Here is a 22,458-nt window from a genome sequence, read left to right as displayed (position 1 = left end):
CAGGGAGTGTAGGTGAGGTAAATAAGGAAATTATACGGCCCGTCTCTCACTTGGCCAGAATCTTGTTCCTCTTGGTTGGGGAGAAATGCTGAAGCTGCAGAGACTCCTGGGTAATAAACGCCACCGCCAAGTGGAAGTAGTTATTCCACAACTAAATGAGAAAGAAGAAAGGGGATGTAGAGAGAGATAATATAGATCCATGTGTAAAGCTGTACAGGAAAAATACACAAGATGCTGTCAATATGAGCCAAAGCCTGTGAGCACACACAAACACATGTACCTGCACTTCAAAGTCGTCGTTATTGAGGAACTTTTGGTTCATCGTGTCTGCGTAGGTATTGATGGCTCTCAGGAACACTCTGATTGACACAAACACACAAACAAAATATACCAATAAAGTAGCATTATGCTATAAAAATAACTTCCTCATGCAGCAGTTTGATTGTTGATGAATGATTAATAAATAAAAAAATAACATTAAAGAAAAAAAGTCAAGTCTAAGAATAAACAGATGATCTAAAATGTAACTTATTTGTTGTTTATCAAAGAATTTCAGCTCTGACAGCAGCTCTAGCCCGCAGCTTTATACTGCTATTTCAGACAAGACTGTAACATTGCTTCAGATTCAAATCCTCTGTCACGATGATAGAGCATGATAGCAGCTTCACACAGTGTGCAGGTGTATCAGTGAGTTGTGACTTCATGCATTTCTAAAGTTAAGTCTTTCTGCCCCGACACCATCTATCTGTCAATCATCCTTATTCACAGCCAGCTGACTTTCCCTCTCCGTCCCTTTTTCTCCTTAGTGGGACTTCCTCTCTCTACCTGCACACCTCTTCCCTAACCCCAGTCTCCACACACTCCTTATCAACCCGTCTCTTCCTCTGCCTCAATCTCACTTTTACCTATTTGCCTTTTCTCTTCCTCTCACACAGCTGTAGCCTCCCCTCCGGCTCACATCACAAAAAGATACCCCACAGCAGCTCACACACATATTTTGTCACATCAGCCTGTTTCATCATCGCAGCACTGATCCCCAGCTTTGCTATCTCAAACGTATCCCTCTGTGGGTTTGTGTGGATGCAGTGTGGATGTCAACAATCTTTTATAATTCACATACACTGAGCCTCAAAATCCCAATAGCTGGTCGAACTGTGGCAGTTGTGGCCTCCTCAGTTAGAGAAGCAGACATGCAGGGTGCGAACTACAGGGGAGCCAGAGGGAGCTTAGCGCCTTTAAATAAGACATGAGCTGCTGAAATTTTCGGGGTCTCTAAAGCCCCTTTCCAACTGCGCAAAAAAACCCCACTAACACCCTCTGACATCTGGCTGTTTTATTTATTGGGAAAGGTTACAACTCTCGGGACAAATGACACTGCTGTAGTCATGAGTATTTATTGGCTCCACCTTTGATTGGCTTTAATGGCAGCGACAGAAATGCAACATCCAGGTGGTCGCGTTACTTTAACTTTCCGAATTAGTCTGCATCAAGTTTGACAGACAAAAAAAACAAGTACAAGATGCTAGAAAAGAAATCACAGTGACATTTACACTGGCCTCCACTCCAAGTTTACTAACCTTTTAACCAGCTCTTCTGTGACGTTCAACATAATACACCAATAAATAAAAATAATGATAAAAAAAAATCAATAAATAAATAAACACATACACAGAAAGGCATACTCATCTGCTGCAGAGCTGTGTAGACAGCTCTGGGGATGGTATAGGAATTTATTGCCTTTTTTTTTTTTTTTTAGCATTTCAGGTGTTTACAAAACTTGTGTGCACATGCTAATTTTGGTGGAAAAAGGTTATAAAATATTAGCAATATTCTATTTTTGCCACCCATTGCTATTTTTCTGTATTTTCATTTTCATGGATCATGTGTAAAATTTGGCTGTTACTGTATGCTGCTCTTTGATACATGACCCTAAAATTGTCTGCCCGAATTGTACAAAAAGAGAACACTGTGCTCATCTGAATGTGATGGGTAACTTAGATCCCTTGTAGGCAGCTTGTTGTACTTTGCTTTGGATTTCATGCTCATACATAAGTGTGTTTATAGGCTGTTTTGCAATCTGACCTATCTGTGTCTTATTTGTGTTGATAAAGTATAGAATTTGGTGCATCACTCTGCAGAGTGTGCTGAGTATACTGTGCCAAGCTCTAGATGGCTGTATTATATCTGTTACAGAGATGGTATCTTTGGGATGCTGGCTTTATAGCCCCTCTAAGGACAGGGACTCCAATTAGAGAGCAGGGCATGCAGAGTTCATTCCAAAATACACTTTTGTGATCACTTGAATGCTTGGGTGTGCGTGGTTCTCCATGTAGCCCTTTTTGCACTAAGCACACACTCCAGAGGCATGTGAAGGACAACAGCCAGAACAATAAAAACACTCTAGACACCGTCGAGAGGGCTTTCTATGTTGACAATTGCTTGCACAGCCTTACATCTGCCAAAAACTTGCTTTCTCCTAGAGGTAGCCAACATGGTGTTGATACTCATGTGGAGGTCCTCTCTTTGTGGCATGCAAGCTCATACAAGTCAAAGACCAGCATGAGAAATTAAATGCAAAGCAGAGGATGCTGCAAGATCAAACTGTACTGACCACGCATATTTCTTAAAATTGCCACCTCCCCCATGTTAAAGATGTTAAATGATCTTATACAACGTTTGCATCCAGCTTTCTTTTCTGAGTAGGAATCCTTTGCCAAGCAGGCCATTCAGTCTACACCACTGTCAAACATCTCTGCCCAGAGGAAGTAAATAAAACAGTGCTATCTATACTCATATATATTTTTTTCTCATACCATACTGAATACATATATTATATTACTGTCCCTTCACACTTATTAGTCTCTTTTATAAAAAAAGAACAGAAAATGAGTTGAAAGAGTTAGTTAATTCAATTTTCATGCCATCGGTGCAATCTTGTAATAACTGTGTCCATGGAAACGATGATGAACACAGCCATAAAAGTTTTCGTATGCAGAAAAGTTCTTTTCACTTTAATGATAATGGCCCCACTGTATAACTCATTATTTTTCAGACAAGCCTAATATTTGGTTATTTGTGATGATTTGTGCTAAGTTATAAGGCACTCGGGGCAGGGCTGCTCTATGAAGGATTGTGCATTAAGTTGCACACTTTACTTGCTTTGCACGCCATCAAGCTCGCTCTGGCCTGCACTCTCTCAGACAGTGGTAAACACTATGGCTGTGCTTGCTGCCTGCTCCAAATGCCATTATAAATACTGCTTGTATCATCAATATATTTTTAGAAATTCTGATTTTTATATTACAGAAAACTGATTATGGGCTATAGACTGGAAACATACTTGTTCATAATCCTTCTTTTTTTCCCATACTTATCCAGACAAGGAAATTATAAAAATAAAATTTCACAGACTTTTAAAAAAAACAAAACTTTTCCATATTGCATGTAGGAACCCTGGGTATCAGTGTGTCTGTGTGTGCTTGTAGTACCTGTTCTGTACCATGATCATGGCCATCCAGTCAGAGGGGTATACATGTTTCCCAATCAGGTCCTTGAAAAGCAGGAAGGACTCCATCAGAAAGTCCTGCAGTGAAATGGACAAGAGAAGGCGAGTGTGTGTAACGGTTTGACAGCTTGTATTTGTCTGAAAGTTTGTGTTGGTGTGTGTGTTCTTACCACTAGATCAGAGGTTCCGCTGAAGGTTTCTATGTACGTTTCATAGTGTCGATCATCCATCTGACTCAGGATAGCTGTCATGCAGGCGACCACTCTGGACTAAAAGTGTGAGTGTGAGAGAGAAAAGATGCATCATTACTTTTTGGACACTGTGCTGTACTTACTCTGAGTGCTATACGTCTACAGCCAAAGACATTTAAATCTCTTAAGGTAATTTGTTGCCGCATCATGTCTATGACTGCTTGAAGCGAATTTCAAAGAAAACCTCACACCAGTTCTGTCACTTGCTTGAGCCACAATCTAAGATTAAGTCCAAACAGCACCAACATCATCACAAACACAACCTGGAACAAAAGGGCAGGACTGTGAACGAGACCCTGTGATGTTATTTTTAAAAATGCTCTTTGCATCCACAACGCAATATTCAAAAATTACCATAATTACTATAAACAAACATAACTATAGCCAGAAACACTGGCAACCTCTCCAGATTCTAAATTGTATGCTAAAGTTTATAAATTGTGGCCGTCTGCAACAAGGTAAGATTTCAAATATATTTTTTGCATTGCTATAACACACCACACACACACACACACACACACACACACACACACACACACACACACACACACACACACAAATTAAACTAAACAGAAACAAGTGTAAGAGTTCCTTTCGACAGCAAACAGTGAAAGATGCAAACACTTAAAGGAAAAATCTTTTTGCCAAACTTAATTGCTGAACATTTTTATCTATAAAAATGTGCCACAGGAAAAAACAATCCCTTTTAACGTGTGTTATTTGAGATTGTTTTTGTGAAGGTAGACAGAAGACAACTTTACAGATATAAAACAGAGCAACAGCAAAGATGAGAATTCGTTTTTGAGAAACACTAGGTGTTGCAGTTAGGTCCAACTGCTTACAAGATGACAAGATGAGACTGATTAAAAACCAGAGATTCTCTTAAGTGAATGAAAAAAGGTATGCGTGTTAGCCGGTGATAAAGAAGGGTACAATTTGGCTGCTAACAACAGTAACTAGCTGACGTGTAAAGGGAGCATTATAGTCTTTGTAATATAATGTAACTCATCTCACCTCTACGTTATCTTTGTACGTATCAATGTTTTATATGATTTTATGTCTGAGTTGCATTCACAGTTTACATACATGTTTGTGAAAACATGGATGCTTCACACACAACTTTAACCCAGCAGCACAGAAGATCTATACAACCAACCCAGTTTCAACATGGCAACACAAGATTAGTCACCAACTGACCAGAGTAATGACCAGCAAAGTGTTTTTGCAGAACATTATATCACCGTGAAGTTGACAGTTGAACTTCTGAATATATGATGTCATCAGTTCATCATTATATCTTATTACACATTTGGGTAAATTTTTCATAATTTACGAGTTGTGGCCAAAACCATGTTTTGTGAGGTCAGAGTGACCTTTGCCCTGTTCATTCAAGTCCAAGTGGAAAATTCCCTGAAGGTGCTTTATGAGAATTAGACAGACGAGGTCACAGTGACCTTGACCTTTGACCTATGACCACCAAAACCTAATCAGTTCATTGTTTAGTCCAAGTGGACAAATTTGAAGAAATTCCCTCAAGGTGTTCATGAGACATTGCTGTCATGAGAACAGATGGACAAGTGTATGTCCATGCGGGACGGATGGACAACCCAAAAACATAATGCCTCCTGCCACGGCTATCACTGGCACAAAGGCATAAAACTCAAAAAATATAAAATCATGTCAAAACAAAACTTGCTCCTGGTTTCACAAAGCCATTTTCATTTTTGTTGGCAAATTTACATACTGATTTACATACTGCAGGTTTTTTTAGTGTCAGTGATTTTAATGAGGTTTAACTCCTCAGAACGAGCACTTAACTCTGAATATGGCCCAAGGTGAGAACACAAAAACACACAGAGAGCCTGGTAATAAGGAGAATAGGATATAGAAGATGAAAGTAAAGAGACAGAAGAGGAGGGAGAAGGAGCAAGCGTCACTGTGAAAATGAGACAGACATGAAAGATGAGGAAAGGAGAAAAAAAAAGTTTTAAACAAGTTTAAAGTTTGTGTGAAAACTACTTATGCTAAGGAAAAAATCCTTGAGCTGGATTAAAGCACAAAATTTATGGAAAATTTAGCTCAAACCTTTCCACAACCAGAAGCTGAGAGGAGGGAGACACAGTGTGTGTATGTGGGCAACAAGGGAGAGAAAAAACACAGAAGAAATGGACAAAAACAGATTAGAAGACCACTGACCAGAGGAGAACAGAAATAACCTATGGCATGAATGTGAAATAGTGTGCATACATAACAGAAATATCACAACAAAACACGGTAAAGCTAAATCTGAGAATGTTACCGGAGAACAGATGAATTTAAAATGACAAATGACCTGCAGAAAATAGCATTTCGCTGTTACTTTTGTTACTTTCTGCTTTCATATTTCCATCTGCCATCTTTGTTTTGATCCACTGAACTGCCTGTAAACACGCATGCGTGACCCTTACACCAGTGAGAGCTTACCAAGTGAGCCTGAAAGAGGTCGGGGCACCTCGAGGAGGGCACCAGGAGGAGTCTGACTCATAAAGGGCACAAACTGGGATAGGCAGTTTTTGATTACGCTTCTACTTCTTAGCTCTGTTTGCAGGCTTTGGAATATCTAGGTAATGATGACAGACAGTGGCCAATTACAGGTCGTTTTAGAGAGAGTGAGCTCCTATTACAAGTCCAGATGTGTGTGCATGTTAATTCAGATGGTGAAAGCCTGATTTAATGGCCAAAATCCTGCAGAAAAAGTTGCCTACACTGCAAAGCAACTAATAAAAGGAAGACATACTTATCAAAGAGTTTATAAAAGAGTCTGACAATAAATGTAATTAGACACGTGTCAATATCAGGGAAATGTTTCAGAGATGGAGAGAACATTTACCCAGTAGTTTAGACTTATGCTAACTGGAGCTAAAGACTCACAGCCGCAGCTAATTTAAGTTCATGTTTATGTAGCTAGAGCTTCAGATCTCAGTGTGTCATCTCAAAGGACTTTACAGGTCCACAAGTTTGCAAAGAAAACAGAATGGTTTGGATGGATTCACGTAGAACTGCCATAATTAACGGCATCAGGATCACAATCATGACAGGGATGGATCTCAGCGACAGGCTACAATGTATTTTCAATGGACGCTAGAGACATGAAGCTACAAACTGACGCCCGACACTTGAGCTGATCTCAACTTTTTTCAGCTCTCTCATGACACAGTGAAGGGTCAAACAATCTAATGGTTTGTTTTTAGCTGTGGCACTGTGTTATTTAGCTTAGTAAGCTGACACTACGCTATCTTTACGTAAATTGCAAAACACATAAAGATGCAGTGGGGAAGAAAAGTAATATTAAAATGGGGTTCAGACATTGTTTATAAGCACAGACATTTTGCTTACCAAAAATTTCGAGTCGAGGTTATTTGTGGCAAGTAGAAGACATAAACAGAATGTGACAATGTAAGTACGTTAACAAATGTTTGTGCAACACTTCAACAGCGACTCAGCGATAATGTAGCAGGGCACGCTGTTGCTTTATTGCTTGTATATGCATATGACCAAGGCAGGGGAGGGCTGCAGGAGGAGGGCTGTATTTGTATATTCTGGCTTCTTCTTCTTTTCTTTTTTTTCTTTTTTTCTTCCCAGAAAAGTGCTTACCCCAGCTGTTGGTGGACCTGGGTGTCTTGGCTTAGGCCCTACTCACAGTCACTGTCAATTTGTTTTGTCTTACTTCTACATTAACATTTTCTGATCCATCCCTTCTGCTGTACTTAATTGCTGGAATGAAGTTCACAAACCTTTTTTCAGAAACATGGCAGATGTGCAGGTATTTCTGCAGCCAGGGTTTGGGTGAAATTATCCCCCTGAATTGTTGGCACAAAAGGCAAACACGAGACAGCGATGAAAGATGATGGATGGCTAATTGAAGATGAAAGATGAACGGCATCTAATGTGGTGACAGCTTTCATCTTATCAAAATGTGCAGCGTGTGTCTGTGTGTGTTTGTGCTTGACTGAATTCTAATACAAAACTTTTCAGTCGTGCATGCAAACAAAAACAGCATTTTGTCGTGTTTCAGAGCAAATCTAAAGGCAGACACACATACAGATTGACAAAGGAAATGTTTTCAGTTGGACTTAAAACTGTCTATGATGTCTAACTAGGGAAGAGTACTGTGTGTTATTAAATGTTGTGACCACCCCCATCTTGTACTTAACTATGTTCCTGCAGTGACACCAGAGACCCTGTCAGCACACTTTTTCCCTTAATCTCTCTTCCTTTCTTTCCTACTCCTCTTTTTCTCCTAATGTTCCTATCGCACCATTAAAAGTGCCTGGAGATCAATTCAGTGTGACACTAAAGAAAGCATTGCAAGTAACCATTACTAAAATGGGGCAGCAAGGTGTGAAATGTCTACATTAGATTGTGTGCTTTGATTTTAGATTAAAATTAAGTCTTTTTTTTAAATTTTTTATCTGAAACTTTATTTGCATGGGACTAGTAATGTTTTACCTGAGGACCTCAGATATAAATCAGCCATTACTGTAATTTGTCAGGTGAGAGCTCCACCACGATTTACCATTTGTTGTGTAGAGTGGAGTTACAGATGACTGTGTTCATCATATTTGGGAAATGATGTCAGAAAATGTATATTAAGTAGAATATAGACTTTGCTTATCCCATGTGAATGTGCTGCATGAAACACAGACATATGGAGGCATTTGTAAGTCCACATGGTCCCCTGTTAATACTAGTCTTTTATGAATTGGGTTTTTGAGTCAATAGAATCAACTCATGTTATTGAAAGTAAAACTCAATATGGAAAAACACTGCTATTAACAGTTTTTTTCTGACATGATAGCAAGTATTTAAATTATGTAATTATACCGTAGTAAATTGGCAGAGGGTGCCAACAGAGAAGAGAAGGTAGCAAAACTAACTTCTCCTTCTCCCTCACACTCTCTCTCTCTCTCTTCCTTCTTAGTGTGTGATGGCTGATCAGTAATAGGATTAAGAACACACACACACACACACACACACACACACACACACACACACACACACTCTCACCAAAACTACTCTTCAGTTCAGTACTTTCTGGTTCTATGTTGACTGTGTTTGCGTGTGCCTGTGCCTGTGTGTGTGTGTGTGTGTGTGTGTGTGTGTGTGTGTGTGTTTGTGTAGGTCACGTGTCGTATTGCCCTACTTCAGCGTAATTGGTCTTCTCTGAGGACTCGTGCTCTCAATCTCCTTCACACCATCAAAAAAATAAATTTTAAAAAACCCAAACAAACACACATGCTGAAAGGGCCAAATATCTGACTATCAAATGTTTGTGTCCTCATACATGAATGTGTTTCATCAACACATTACATGACATGTGCAGACATATGGGAGGTGTATGAACTCTGTGTATATTAATAAAACTACTGACAGTATTTGTGTGACAGTGAGAGGGGGTAGGGAGCTCAGGGCTTGTTTAGGCGAAGGCCTTACGCAACAGTGAAGAGATTACTGACAAAACAGGACACAGATGCCGGCGAGGTCTGGGATTTCTTTCTACCTCCTCCTCATTTATCTATCCATTTTCTCACTCTGGACACTCAATAATAATGAATAAACAGCTGTAATTTTTGAGGTGAATCAAGAAGACAGCTACCTGAAAGTGCACCTGCATTACTAAATTAAGCACTGCTAAAAATCCCGAGACACTTTTGCACTGTTCATTTCACCCCACAGTGCAAAAGTGTTGAACTAAACAACTACTAAACTACCTCACCTGGGCCTTATAGGCTATTAAAGCTAACCCATGAGCTTACTCTGTCGCTCCCCGGCATCCATCCTGCATCACCTTCTTTTGCGCCTTCAGCACCTCACAGCACACCTGCCACACACCCATGAATTGCTGATATGGCTGATTTCCACACCCTACTGCTTAATTGTGCTTTAGCCTTAAACATTGATGAATTCAATACTTAAATCTTAATGATAATAAGATTGAGACTGATGTTTGGAAGACTCAACCTATTGGCTGATTCTGGTAGTATTCTTGGCCTGAAGCTCTTTTCAATTTGTCAAGAATCTTGGTGTGATTTTTGACAGCTCCTTCAAATTTGAAAAACACATTAGATTGACTGTCAAAATTAGCTTTTTACAAATAAGACTTTTTAGCTAGGCAGAGTCCTAGCTCTCTCCTAAAGATATCAAGAGAATTATTCATGCTTTTACTACCTCTCGGCTTGATTACTGTAATTCTTTGTATGTGGGTGTAGAACAGTTGTCTCTCACTGGATCACAAAGCCGTCCCTCCACTGGCTTTTTGACCATTTTAGGATTGTTTTTCAGATTTTATTTCTTGTTTTTAAGGTTAGGGTTTTCATTAAAACAATTAATACAAGCAGACAAATACGACTGTCACATGTTAGGAATAAGCAAGCAAAAACTCCAGTCAAAATCAAACACAAGAACTAGTCGACTACATTAATGTGTGGGATTGTCTAAAACAATTTCAGTGATTATCTGAATAGCAATCACATTGACAAAGTGCTCTTTTCTCAATCCTTTCAAATGTTCTTAATTCCTTGATAGTTAGGAGCACAGACCATCTCAGGTCGTTTTGAAAATTATCTTTTAAAAAAGGGGGCAGCATATTCTGAGCTTTTTTGGCTAAGTTCTGTTAGAACATTGGGTGAGCGCAGGCCATATTGGTTTTGGTTTTTACACATGCATGTATACAAACAACAAGGCATCAGCCCAGGCAGAGATTTATAGACAAAAAACAACAAATGCAAGAGTTTTTGGACGGATAGAGAAAACCATTTAGGAATAATGAACAGATCACTATTGTCCAAAATGAAAAAAGTTGCGGAAATCAAGTGTTTCCTTGCCTGGAGCAAGAAACAGGATTTATTAATGCAAAAGAAACTTAAGTTAAGTTTCAGTTTGGAAACAAACTGGCAATGCCTTATCCACAAGAACTTTTGCATCTTCATATTTTAGTTAGAGCACTGAAGTCAACAGATGAGATGCTCCTGAATGTTATCATAATACAAAAACAGTGGTGACTGAGCCTTTGTGGCAGCTGCCACTAAAGTCTGAAACAGCTTATCTATTCATATAAAAACTGCTCAGACTAAAGAAACCTTTAAATCTCTGCTGAAGACCCACCCCTAACTGGTGTTTGGTTGAGCTGACCTTTATGGACCTTGTGCCTCATCCTCTGTTGTCCTGCAGTTTATTCTGTTACTATGTTTATTGTTTTCCTCTGTTCTTATTGTTGTTTGCTTCTGCGGTCATGTTTTGGTATTTTGTGTCTGTTCAGCACTTTGGTTAACTGTGAATGTTTTTAAATGTGCTCTACAAATAAAGATTAACTGGATTTGACATTATAAATTGTTTGTTTTAAACAAATCTCTTGCATCGACTCCCTCCTTGTCACGTTCCCTGAGCCAGCTGGTGACATATATCACATTTTAGCATATTTAAACACTCCAGTACTCCAATACAGCTGCAGCTGCAGCTACAGCTGCAGCTACGGCTTATTTACTTTTTTCTGAAGCTGGATCCATCTGCAGGTATGCAGACAGCATCCTTGGTGAGCAACAAAACCAAAACTGTTGAACTATCACAGCACAGCCATGGACATGGTGACAAAACCATAGAAATGTTTATCTGTGAATTCAACATACTGTAAAGTCCCTTTCCCACAGCACAAAAAAACATTAACACCCTCTAACACCTGGCCGTAATGGGAAAAGTTACAATCAGCATTCACTCCTGAGTCAAATGACTGCAGTAGCCACGGGTTTTGATGGTATTACAACATGTGTGTGGACGCTTTCATTTTAGCCCTTTTGCCAGCGTGACGCAATAACGCCTGCTGCAAAATACTGTGCGTCTCTGCCCAAGCAGCACTCACACATCTTTCCAAATTTGGCGGCACTGTGAGCTTGGGAGAGAGATTGATCAATAAGAGATTTTAAAAAAAAAAGAAGTAACCACCATAACATTTTCACTGGCCACCATGCTGCTTTCTGCTGTTTACTAACCTGTTTTCTGAACTGTCTTTAAAAAAAAAAAAGACACACAAAAAAGGCATACTTCTGCTGCAGAGCTGTGTACACAGCTCTTGTCTACTGGGAATGGAAAAGAGACTACTGTCTACTTATTGCAGGTTTTCTCTTGTTTGAAAAACCTGCATATATGCTCTCATTTTGGTGAGAAAAGGGTAAAACAGTATCAAAAATAGTGAAAAGTCAGAAAGTCAGAATTCATCTGAAGTTTTCCAATTTTTGAAACCATAATACAGTACAAAGTCAGGCTGTGTTGTGTGTGAGTGCTGTGAGAGAAAGATATTTCCCCTTTAAAAACGTACACAGACTGACTTTATGCCACCAAGTTTGAGTTCCCTGTTTAAAGTTCATTATCCCCACAAGATGCCCGGTGGGATAAACAGTGAAATGTGATTAATGCAATTAAACATAATTAACATATCATTCATTTTCAATTAAGACAGAGCATTAAAGCATTAACTTAGACAACCCCGGATTTAAGAGGAACATAAGAAATTGTTTCTGGCATGTTAGGCACAACTGTCAGTCAACAGTGTGAAACTGTGGCGCAAGTAATCCACCAGAGGCACATTTATGATTTGGGTGTTTTTTGTGGTCACTTATGAAACTTCAGTATCTAAATCACAGAGCCTATATGAGGATTACATACTACATGCATGCATGACTACAGTAAGTCATGCATGCAGCAAAATAGACACCAAACATAAAAACATGAGAAAATGAGTTTCAATTTAAAGCTCAGAGGGACATGATAACCACCATCCTTTCATGTAATTCTACATCAGGTCTATTGATGCCTCTCACAGCACTTCATTTAGGTCCATATCCTGCCTGTGCTCTCTCTTTACCACCCTCTCCTTTCTCTCTTCTCCTCTTCTCTGTCGCTTCTTTTTGTGGTGTGTGTCCCCCCCCAGGTGGCAAGTCATTACGCTGCTCTCAACTGTGATTTTTCATCATTTTTTAAAATAGAACATCTACAAAACACAGGCTCACTGCGAGCCTGCAGCGTTCCTCACTGTACCCTCGCAGACACATGCTCATCCCTGACCCTCTCCCCCTCCCTCTATTATACACACACACACACACACACACACACACACGTTTTCCCAGACACCTGAGGGCTGAGGTGGGAAGAAGAGGGGGTTGAATGAGAGAGATGGATTGTGCCGAGGTGTAATTAGAGTTGTTGTGTGCGTCAGGGTGATGTGGCAGAGTGTTTGTCTGAGGCAGAGACAGAGAAAGAGGTATTATGGGTGTCTATGTGTGTGCATGGGTGTTTGCATTTCAGTGTGAACATGAACGCCTCTTCACTGCCTCAGAAAACAGATCAATGTGTCCTAAGACTCCTATTTACCAGACAAGTACAAAGAGACACTATCAGTTGATACAAATAAGGAAGATAGCAAAGAGAGAGGGAGAGAGGTCAAGGGGAAGGGAATAACGAGAGGAGAAGAGAAACTTAGTCTACAGCTCACACACTGTACTCCTCCTCCTCCTCCTCCTCTCTCCTGACAATGACATGCTTCTCCTCTCATCCTCCACCCCAAAAATCAAATTAGAGACTTCACAGCTTCAGCACAACTGTCTCATGCTCTGTCAACCATGTATGTTTTTGTGCACACGTGTATTATTTTGGGAGCCCGCATGTGTTGCACTGCACCCTCACTGCTTATATAAAATGCACAAACACATTCACACGGTCAAACACAAGTACACATACTTGCATGCACGCACGCACGCACACACACACACACACACCTTTGCTTGCCTCATCAGAGGTCAATTGAAACACAACGCAAGGTGAGTCAACCACTTTGCAGTGGCGCATACATCACCAGTTATTTTCCGGTGGGGGAGGGCTCAGGAGGGACATTTATGTGGACGCTGCATCAAGGGACCACTCAGGGAACACACACACACCTACAACAATTCATTGTCCATACACACACAAACACATTACCGACAGTCATAACTCAAAAGACAGTTACATAAGCCCTAGCGCACAAAAGGAGCAGAGTAGCTTTCCTATATTTGTGAGAACTTTTGCTTCATTACTGTGCATCCAGTAACCTGAAAACATTCCTATTTAGCAGCGCTTTTCAGTAGTCTGGCTTGCTGGTCTTAACTTTTATTATTTCCTCTTCAGTCTTACTTCTTTTAATGGTTTCAACTCACATCTTATTTGTTAAAGGTAAGCTGTTTGTGTTTATTGCTATTTTATTTAATCAAATTCTTACTTTTTCAATGGTTTAAATGTCTTATTAATTCTTTCTGGTCAGTTGCTGATCTTAATTTAGGGCTGCAACTAATGATTTCTTTCATTATCGACAAATCTGCTAATTATTTTTCATGTATAAATCCATTATTCACTTAGTTTATAAAATATTAAAAATTATGCCCATCACAATTTCCTGGAGCCCAAAGTGACATCCTCAAATTGCTTTTTCGTGACCAATTAATAGTCCAACCCCAAAGATCCTTTAAGTGGAAAAGAAAAGCAGTCATTTCTCCCCTTTACGAAACTAGAACCTGCCAATGTGACATTTTTTTTGCTTGAAAAGCAACTCAACAATTCTGGATTTAAAAAAAGTTGGCAATTAACTTTCCTTCTAATTTTCTATCTAATGTATTATGTGTCTGTTTTTAACTATTCACTTATGTCTAACGTTTTATCTTTACAATATCTGCACTGTGTTTGTGGCTGCAACTTCTGTGGTAGCTCATGCATTGTGCCTCCAACTGGAATAAAATGTGTTATATAAATAAACTTTTGCTTGGTTGCTTATGTGTTTTTCTCTTATTTTCAGCGAATTTGCCAAACCTACTCTGACTTGTAGCTTAACACTCTTATACTTGCCTGTAAAAGAAGAGAGAAATACTCCTGTGTTCCCTGTTGCATGACGAATGAGGAAATTAATTTGCAAATGCACAACTCCTGCAGTGCACAAAAAAACAAGACACTCATAATTAAGCATAATTAGAACCTGATATCATATGGCGTTTAATCTCACTTCCTATTCAATTAATGTCATTTTTTTGTCCTATCTTGCCTTGAGAAAGAAAGCAACATCATGCTCAGCTGGTATGAAAAGGAGCAGAGAAATAAAGAGAATGAATTAAATAGAAGGAAAGAGAGGGTGGGATGTGGGACAGTCAGAGGATGAGGCGAGTGTGATGAGAAAAGATGAGGGAAGAATGGTGTGAGGAGGCTAAAGTGGGGCAAAGAGGAGGGAGGACAGCGACGAAACAACTCAAAGGGGAGAGCAAGGTGAAGCTACCAGGGGAGGGAAAGCGACAGACCAAAACAGAGAGAGAAAGAAAGAGGCAATAGTGAACGGCATTCAAACGGCAAAGCAAAGATATAAATAAAGTGACTGATAGAAGCAGGAGTGTGTGCTTCTGTGTGTGCGAGTGTGCATGTGTTTGTTTGTGTCCTGGCTCAATTCCCGGGAGCAGACACTTCTGCGCTGCCAAAGTTTCACTGGGTCTACCTCCATGCCAGGGTCAATGCAAGCACACAGACACAGACACACACACAAACAGACACAAAAAGCAGGGCATGGCATGGGATTAGCCACCGGTAAAGAGACGGAAATGGGGGAATCGACAGAGAGAAAGAGAGAAAGGGTGGAGGAATTAATAACAGCGTGACAGCATTTGATAAACAGGTAAACATAAAAGAGAGAAGATGAGAGTGAGAATAGCAGCAGGTATTGAAAAAATGTGAGAGAGATCAATCAGAGGAACGCAGAAAGGCAGAAAGAGAGAGAGAGAGAGAGGGAGAGAGAGAGAGGAGGGAGGATCACTGGGCTCCATGAGCCAGTGAGGATCAGCAGCAACAGAATGAGACGGAGAGAGAGATAGAGAGCGGTAAAGAGTCGGAGGAGAGCGCTACTGAGGACTAAAGGACTATCAGAGATGAGAGAGAGACACCGAGATCAAGCATGCGGACCAAAGGGGAGCATAAGAAAAGGTAAGTGACTGAGAAAGCAATGACAGACAATAGTTAGGAAAGATTAGTGTCCACAGAAAGTGTGTGTACCGTGTCTGAGCCTGAAATGTTTCCTTTTTGGTAAAGATGCTCTATTAGGAACCCCTGAGGAATCTCTCAGTCTCGCAGCCTGCAGCGAGTACTTTATTTTCAAAGCAGCTCATTCAAGATTTAAGACACTGGGCAGGATCTGAATGTTGGTACTGGTGATTGTATGGAAGCAAGCGACAGCAAGCCAGCTGGACAGCATCCTTAGGTTTAACCTCTGGACCCCAAAAACAAAACAAAAAAAACACAGTATCTGTTTTTTTGGCCGTCTACACACTTATTTCCTAAAGTGTGTACATCTCTACTTCAGGAAAGCTGTTTAAAGCAACTACGCTTATTTCTGTTTGCAGAAGTAGTGTGATAACAATATCACAGTGTGGATATATGTCTGTGTGAGAGTGTGTGTGGCAGGTGAGTAATCCTATCCATCTGTCACAGTAGGATTTGCTGCATATGATTATGTGTGCGTGCATTTGTGTACAGTATGTGTGTATTTTGTGTGTTTTGCCATGCAGCATTAATTACAACTTTTGCTTTTAACGAGGACTCCAAATGCTTCTGTCAATATGTGCATGTGTGTGAGTGTGTGTTGCCCGATTGCTATTAAAAGCCTCTGAACCAATCGTCAGAACAGCTAGTGTCGCTTTAATATGGGATTATGTTGCAATAACCCTTCTCTTATACACTAATGCTGCCCCTGTGCATCTGTGTATGTTTTCGTGTGTGTGTGTGTGTGTGTGTTTGTGTGTGTGTGAGAGAGAGAGAGAGAGAGAGAGAGAGAGGGAGAGAACAAACAAATGTGTGCGGGGATCTACAGTTTTGTGGATGTATGTGATCTGTGCACTTAACTATTATATAACCTCATCAGTCAGTAACATACATGAGTAAAGATGACAGTTTGTGCATTTGCATTTTTGTGTTATCAAACAGTCTTTCATTTGTACAGATACACAAGTCAAAAAATGAGTAATGAAATAACCTTAGTTGCTCTATCATTTGGTATTTAGTTGTGATTTTGCATGCTCTCAATCTTCAGGATAAGAAATGATGAGGAAGAAGGTCACACTCAGGCAAGAAATATAAAAAAACACTGACAATATAAGACCTGCAGTTTAGCTTATTGGGAGCAGGTTTGCTGATAAAATGTCATAATGCTTGAATATATAGAGACCTTGCTGTGGGTTATTTGGCTATTAGTGATGCATCAAAACATTACTGAGTGCATTTATCTGTTTTCATCCCTGGATGAAAGAATGATGCATCGCCAACATATGCTGGCAGGAATTTGATTCATTGGTTCAGAGCTAATCAAATCTCTAAAGATTTCAATGTTGTTTTGAATTTGCTTTATTAATTTCGATTTTGTTGTTTATTTTCTTTTTCAATATTGAGCAGCATTTTTTTTATTTGTTTTAAGTTGGAGTGAGAGAAACAAACTTGAATTCTTTTGGCAACATTTCAAAACTTTGTGTAAAATTGGATGTCTGGTAATAACCTCGTGCAGGCAGAGATAACACTGCATATATTGGAAACATCTGCAGCACAGACAGACATAATTTGAAGGGGTATAATGCAAATGACAGACTAGGGAAACCTAATCAATAGGTTACGACATTATACAGTACTGACTTTAATTACATCCCTTTTCTCCTGGGAGATGCAGACAATGGAGAGAAAGAGAAGTAAAGGTTAAAGAAGACTGACAGCAAGAGGGATTCAAAAGAAATGTGTGTATTTTCATATACATCCTTGTGTGTGTGTGTGTGTGTCACTGCTAACCAGACACACTGTGAACAGGTGATGAGATGCAGTGAAACAGAAGAGGACTTAAAAGTCAGAGGGGCAGGAAGATGGATGAGGGAGAGGGAGGGAGGGCAGCAGGGGCAACAGGATAGAGAGATAGGAGGAGGAGAGAGAGAGATTGGGGGTTAATGTTGGAGAGATTGGATGGGACGTGAGGACAGGATGAGCGATATGGCAGGGACGAGAAAGATGAGATGATAGAAGAGAGTAATGAGAGAATGGGGACAGGTGAAAATAAGGGATAAAAAAATGAGGTGACAGGAAGAGAAGGGTAAAAAAAAGACAGGTATGCAGTTTGAGCAAAAATGCAAAGCAGACTGTATCACACTCTATTAGCCTCGCTGATAAGATGTGTGTGTGTTTGTGTGGTCGTGCATCTGCAGCTCCTCCTCTAACTTAGACACTTTGTTTTCCCTCGCTGGCGTGCAGGATCTAGTTTTCCACTTTATCGTGTTTATCTCTGATTAGCAAATATTTGTTGGCAAGCATCTCATAAATATTCAGCTTTATATCGGTTTCTCTGCTCTGCTGCTCAGCTCACACACATTCCTCTAGTCTAGCCAAAGTAAGTGAATTAAGCTGGCAGATGGATTTGTCACGCCCTTTGTCTATATTTCACCCCTTTTCTTGTTACAGGTACCTAACTGGTTGTAAATAATCTAACACCATAAAACCATACAGAATTCATTTTTTTCCCCTCTGAGGGCCCTTTGACTGGAACAGGACATTACACTGAATGATGTCCTATTTTTTTCCCTCGTAAACAAGTAAAAAGAGCTAAAAAGGGTTCGAACTCCCAAGAAAATTCAATGTAATGATGTATTTGCAGACAAGGAGCCTCAAACATGATTAAATAAGTTCTCAGTTAACAAATTCTTATGTGTTGAAGTACAAATTAATATTAAAGTTGATTTACATTTTGATCTAAAACAGTCAATGATCCTTGATGGGAGACAAATAATAGAGATAAAAGATAAGTTGCGTGTACAATTTAGTATTTCATCAACTGATGTTCATGTATGACAAGCGCAACTGAAAAGTCTCAAACTTTTACAAATGACTTTAAATTAGTAGAAATTTTATCATTATCTGAGAGGAAATGCTGACAAGTTCAGGCTCGTCTGCCTCACGGGTCTCATGAAGAATTAAGCTATTTGCAAAATTCTTTTTTCTGCCATAATCTAATTCACACATCACTGATTAAAACATGCCCACACACACTTGGCACAGTACATTTACTCAGAGGAGTTTGTCCGGAGGCAAGGACTGACAGTACTGGATCACAACCTAAGGCTCTGAGGGTCTCTCGACACATGAGAGCAAAAACCTGATCCTTATGCATGTCTAGAGCAAAGTTAAATTCTAACAGGCATAACAAAGATGGTGGGCCAGATTGGAGCGTAAATCTATCCTGAACACACAGTACACAGCGTGCGGTGGAGCAGTGGCTCCCAAAGTGGGTGCCTTGAGGGTGCTACAAGATTAATCATAACAGCGACTATGTTAACATTGACAACATATTCTGGTTTTTGCCCTTATTCCAAAAATGTTCCTACTTAGCTGTTTACATAGCTGATAAAAATTCTTATAATATCCCAGTTTAAATTCCATGCATACTGCCACAGTAAAGCGGCCCCATGTCATGTGTCCTACGGCTATGCCCTTCAAATAAATTAATTGTAATAATTAATAATAATTGATCTTTTCTACCAGTGGTGGACTTATTCAACCATGCGAGTACAGCCTCCTTCTTTCCAACCATCTGTGCCGTGATATTTGTGTATATCCAAAAACCTGTTGCTATCAGTCTTTCATAATGTTTAAAAGTAGGTGTGTTTCACTCTCTGACCAGAAATGTGGGCTTTTCTTTTGAGCACGCATCTCTATGCCAGCCTTGTAAACTGCTGGTGATTTGCTTTCTAGACAACACACGGAGCTGACTGTAAACAGCCATGTGTTGCAAACTGTGGTAAGACCCTCAACTTAGCCAAATATTGTGACTGTGCTATATACATGTACAAACAATGCTATAAAAATGCAACTATTTTTGGCATAATACACATCTTATTCAAAAAATGCTGCTTTTGGATTATTCAAAGGGAATATGCTGTTAAAATGACCAGCATCAAATTACAATCTAAGCTCTGTCATATTTTGAATAATATTGGAATATTAGTGAGCATCTAAAAAGTAGTCATTGTTAGTTTACACTGTGTTTTTAATCATGTTTAAAAACTTTAAAAACAGCTTATGGCTTGATAACGCCATACTTTCCGGCTCAAGGTTTTCAGTTTCTCAGCAGATCAGAAAAATAGAAACCGTCAGGGCAAGCGATGGGAGGATTTGACACAGTGAACAGAGCTCAAAGATATGCTGACACATCTCAGTCCTCCACACTGCGAGACGACCGAAACCACTAAAATCAGACTGAACAATACTAGACTTGACACACGGGTTCTGGCATTTAAAGTGGAAAATGGATATTCATCATTGTCCAATTCACTGTTTGATATTCACATCCCAACATCTCGTAAGAGTGTGGCATGGCTATTTCATCTCTGGTACACATGAAAACAGAAACAGTCAGTGGAGTCAGACCTGTGGGATGTGTTCTTTTCTCCATCAACAGCAGGCTCAAAAGTCCTCGATAATTAAAATGCCTGCAACACTTTTTTTGTTCATATGTCTTTGTACACCTTAAATATAAGCCATTTTTACTTTTAAAGAAAATAATCACATTTAACATGATCAAAGTTCCGAAACTGAAAAAGAATTCATGTTATATTGAAGGTTGGGTGGCCATGCCAAAAAATGTGCTGTGGTTTAAAAAAAAGTTTGGGAACCACTGCTGTAAAAAAGCCATTTTCTATTTTTCTATTTCTCATAAAATTGATTGTGTGTGTGTGTGTGATTGCAAGAAACCCACATTAAGTTCTCATAGTACAAGTTTCTTGTTTCCATTGTTTGCTCAGGCTGCCTTGAAGAGACACTTGAGTCTCCTACTATCAGCGAGACACACACAATACGCCTCAAACAATGCTTCGGTGAAAACCAAACTTGGATTATGCAGGGTCGGCTGAGATACTTGGCTTTTGTGAGATGAACATTAGCCTTTGTGGCCTCTGGCTTTTCAGTTGAAATGCTGATTAAAGTGCACTGTCCCTGAAAAATATGCCTGAATCCAATTAAAATGCACAACAAAACAGAAAACTGCAGGAAGCTGAGCAAGTTTTCTGGTTGTTGTGATGGTCATTACTGGATGCTTCCTTCTGTCTGAGGTTCAGGGACAAAATGTACCATGACACAAAAGGTGAATTATATTATTGAAAATAAAAGAAAATGGATTAAAGGTGCATACAAACTGTGCATCTGCAATGCAGCATGTAAATATTGGGCATCTGCAGACATACAATATTAATTTACAAGCAGTATTTATGACTGATAGTAATACTGACAAAAACTGGCTCTTTTCTCTCTTCTCTGTGCTTATTACACACACACACACACACACACACACACACACACACACACACACACACACATACACATTTTAATTTCACATTACACACAATCTTCCTTATATCTCTAAAGAGCTGGGGAAGGATTCCCAGTGATTCTGCTGAGTTTCTTTTTTGGTATCATGTTCGTTCAGGTGAAGCAGAGAAGTCGTACCTGTAATGAGCTGTTCAGTCCAACTGACCTGTCTGACAGCCTGTCTGCTGATCACACTGGCAGTCTTTTTCAGCCATCAATCACATTAAAACAAGTCAGAGAGGAGATCTTAATAATCTAACAGCTCACACTCTTACTTAGCAGATTATTACGGCTACCTGTGCCGGCATCTCTCCATATGCCTGTGCAAGCTGTCTTTAAATCAAGTCTGATTTTGCGCTGTGATTCATATTTATGGTAATATAAAATATGTATTTTAATTGTGCAACACTGCAAGAACTCATGCATATTTATTCAGATTGACTTGGAGAGTACCCTTTAAGAGCAGCGCCTTCTCCTGCAGAAATAAATTGTCCAGAATTCTTTGACATCAGCACCCCTGATGGAATAAAATGCACAATATGTCATTTCTGCCGGTAATAGTCTCTCAATCAAATCAAGGACAAAAGATTAATTTTAAAGACTTTGTGAAGTAGCGTGGGATCATGGGAATTGCTGTCATATTAAACAATAAAAATCTATGACATAAGTCAGGCAGAAGTCGTGTTCACAGGACAGAAAAATGTAGGCCCTTTTAAAGTTCAATTCCCTTTATATTTATTCATGTTTATTCATGTTATTTCATTTCATTCAAATTAAATAGCTGTAACTAAATGTTAACTTGCTAACTCAGCCTTAGCATTAGTTGAGTCGACTAAGCTCCTGTAGCTAATATGACAAATTAAAATTTTAATTGGCTCAGTGCTGTTATTCTTGTTCAAAATAATCAGACTAAAATGAGTGTGTTGAACATACGGTCCAGCAGCTAGCACCCTACAGAAACTTGAATTCAGCCAACACTAATGCAACGTTGGAGTTCTAATCCTGGACTGCTCAACCTACCCGCTGACTCAGCAAACTTTCTGTTGCTGCCATTACACAGGTTAGACCCAGTGCTGGTGCCTGCCACCAGCCTGCTGTGAGTAAGGGGGTTTGTGCTTGTTGAAACTGAATTGCTTGGAGACGTGGCCTGCTCTCCTCGTGGTGAAGTAAGGCAGAGGGATGGTATTGTGCGCTTGGAAGCTAACCTTAGTTTAGAGAGAGAGGGGGGCTGAGCCAATCAGTGCACTTTATGCAGCTCTACAATTAAATAAGATTGTA

At 39.6% G+C, this 22,458-nt stretch overlaps 2 protein-coding genes across 2 annotated transcripts in view; one reads left to right on the top strand and one right to left on the bottom strand.

The window, feature by feature from the left end:
• The window catches only part of dock2 (dedicator of cytokinesis 2), a 141,515-nt gene that overhangs the window by 29,651 nt on the left and 89,406 nt on the right, over positions 1-22,458 (bottom strand). The window contains exons 27-30 of the mRNA XM_088081072.1: positions 3,676-3,774; positions 3,489-3,583; positions 281-359; positions 51-151 (exon numbers count right to left, since the gene is read on the bottom strand). Coding sequence (XP_087937198.1) covers positions 51-151; positions 281-359; positions 3,489-3,583; positions 3,676-3,774 — 374 coding nt within the window. The remainder of the gene's footprint in view (positions 1-50; positions 152-280; positions 360-3,488; positions 3,584-3,675; positions 3,775-22,458) is intronic.
• The window catches only part of insyn2b (inhibitory synaptic factor family member 2B), a 29,192-nt gene continuing 22,150 nt past the window's right edge, over positions 15,417-22,458 (top strand). Inside the window, exon 1 of the mRNA XM_042493589.2 lies at positions 15,417-15,777. The gene's annotated coding sequence lies outside the window, so the exon portion shown is untranslated. The remainder of the gene's footprint in view (positions 15,778-22,458) is intronic.

Source organism: Plectropomus leopardus, chromosome 8 (assembly GCF_026936395.1).
Source record: "Plectropomus leopardus strain MGB_pleo_1.0 chromosome 8, ASM2693639v1, whole genome shotgun sequence".
NCBI classification, from domain to species: Eukaryota; Metazoa; Chordata; class Actinopteri; order Perciformes; family Serranidae; genus Plectropomus; species Plectropomus leopardus.
Note: the sequence above shows the minus strand (reverse complement) of the source record. Positions and strands in the feature narration are given on the sequence as shown.